Source organism: Priapulus caudatus, unplaced genomic scaffold (assembly GCF_000485595.1).
Source record: "Priapulus caudatus unplaced genomic scaffold, Priapulus_caudatus-5.0.1 Scaffold4473, whole genome shotgun sequence".
Taxonomy (NCBI): Eukaryota; Metazoa; Priapulida; class Priapulimorpha; order Priapulimorphida; family Priapulidae; genus Priapulus; species Priapulus caudatus.
Genome location: NW_014581534.1, coordinates 4,668 through 6,488, shown reverse-complemented (window position 1 = coordinate 6,488; position 1,821 = coordinate 4,668). Strand labels below are relative to the sequence as shown.

The window sequence follows — 1,821 nt, the reverse complement described above, 5'->3', positions numbered from 1 at the left end:
GTTACGTAGCCAGCAGCACCATTAATATCATCGTTACTACCTTTATGATTTGCATGACGTTATCTAGCTTCTTTCCGTCGCACGAATAACGGCTCGCTTAATCATACGCTGGGAGAACTTTCATTGCCTGTCTCCCTCTTCCCCCCGCTGACATACACACACACACACACACACACACACACACACAACACACACACAACACACACACACACACCACACACACACACACAACTACACACACACACACACAACACACAAACACACACACATACACACAACACACACCACACACAACACACATCACACACACACACATCCACACACAACACACACACACACCACACACACCACACACACATCACACACACACACACACACACAACACACACACAACACACCACACACACACACACACACACACACACACACACCACACACACACACACACACACAGTACGCGCCTTCGGAGCATGCGCATGGGTGGCATGGCATCTGTGCGCGCGACCACCAAGCGGCAGCAGTAGCCGCAGCAAGAGCAGCAGCAATAGCAGCGGTGGTTGCTAATCTGAGTCGATTTGTCCATCACAAAATTCGTATAACGTGGCGATCCGAGGGATTTATCGCAGCGCTGCTGCGGCTCTACACAGAGACTGCGCGATGTCCATGGTAGGGCATGGGACACGTGCCGACGATCATCGTCCCCATCACCGTCCTCGCCGCGACTTGCTCGTAGTCACGTGCCGTACAGATGCGGGCTACAGTGCGCCGACTGTGTCGTGTGTCACATAGCAGCGACAGCGTGCGGCTGTGATGGAGAGCAGGGGTTAACATGTGAGCAATGTACACCGCCGTGTCGTCTTTGTGTGTTGTCACACAGCAGTAAACACGTGTCATGCACGTCGCCGTCTCGTCTTTGTGGGTTGTCACACAGCTGTAAACACGTGCATGTACGTCGCCGTGTCGTGTTCGTGTGTTGTCACACAGCAGTAAACACGTGTCATGCACGTCGCCGTGTCGTGTTCGTGTGTTGTCACACAGCAGTAAACACGTGTCATGCACGTCGCCGTGTCGTCTTCGTGTGTTGTCACACGGCCAGCACCAGGATATAACACGCTCCAATCACTTTTATGCGTCGTCTGTGGTGTAGTGCGTTACACGGCTACAACCAGGATGTAACACGTACCGTGCCGTGTATAGATACCGCGCGTTGTTGCACGGTCACCAATAGGATATAGCGGATGCGATGCGCGTTGCCGTGTAGACGGTCACACGGCGCGTGCGAGGCGTCGCCCTACAGCGTCCGGGCTTCAGTATGAAGAAGCAGAACGTGAGAACAGTGACGCTCATTGTGTGCACGCTCACCTACCTGCTCGTCGGCGCCGCCGTCTTCGACGCACTCGAGTCGACGAACGAGCAGCGCGAGTACGCGCTGCTCGTCGAGATCGAAACCGAGTTCATAGCGCGCTACAACGTCAGCGAGGCCGACTACAAGACACTGGAGATCGTCATCATGTCGCTGATACCGTTCAACGCCGGCATTCACTGGAAGTTTTCCGGTGCCTTCTACTTCGCGACGACCGTCATCACGACGATTGGTAAGAGGAGGGGGTAGGGGGTAGGAGCGTGGGAGGAAAGAGTCGGGGCGTGCAAAGAGGAGGAGGTGGGGCTGCAGGTGGGGGAGGAATGGGTCGGGACATGCAAAGAGGAGGAGGTGGGCGGTGGGGGAGAGTGGTCCGTGGCGTGCAAAAGGAGGAAAGTGCGTGGCGACTGGGGGGGGAGAATGGTCGGGGCGTGCAAAAGAAGAGGAGGGGGGCTGGGGTG

General features: G+C 55.7%; 1 protein-coding gene across 1 annotated transcript; it reads left to right on the top strand.

The window, feature by feature from the left end:
- Positions 1 to 823: 823 nt before the first annotated feature.
- On the top strand, positions 824 to 1,595 carry LOC106819789 (two pore potassium channel protein sup-9-like; the record flags this gene model as incomplete). The annotated part of the gene is made up of 1 exon (XM_014824375.1): positions 824 to 1,595. A coding segment is annotated over exon 1 (283 nt), but the record flags the coding sequence as incomplete, so codon positions are not given.
- Between the last annotated feature and the right edge of the window lie 226 nt (positions 1,596 to 1,821).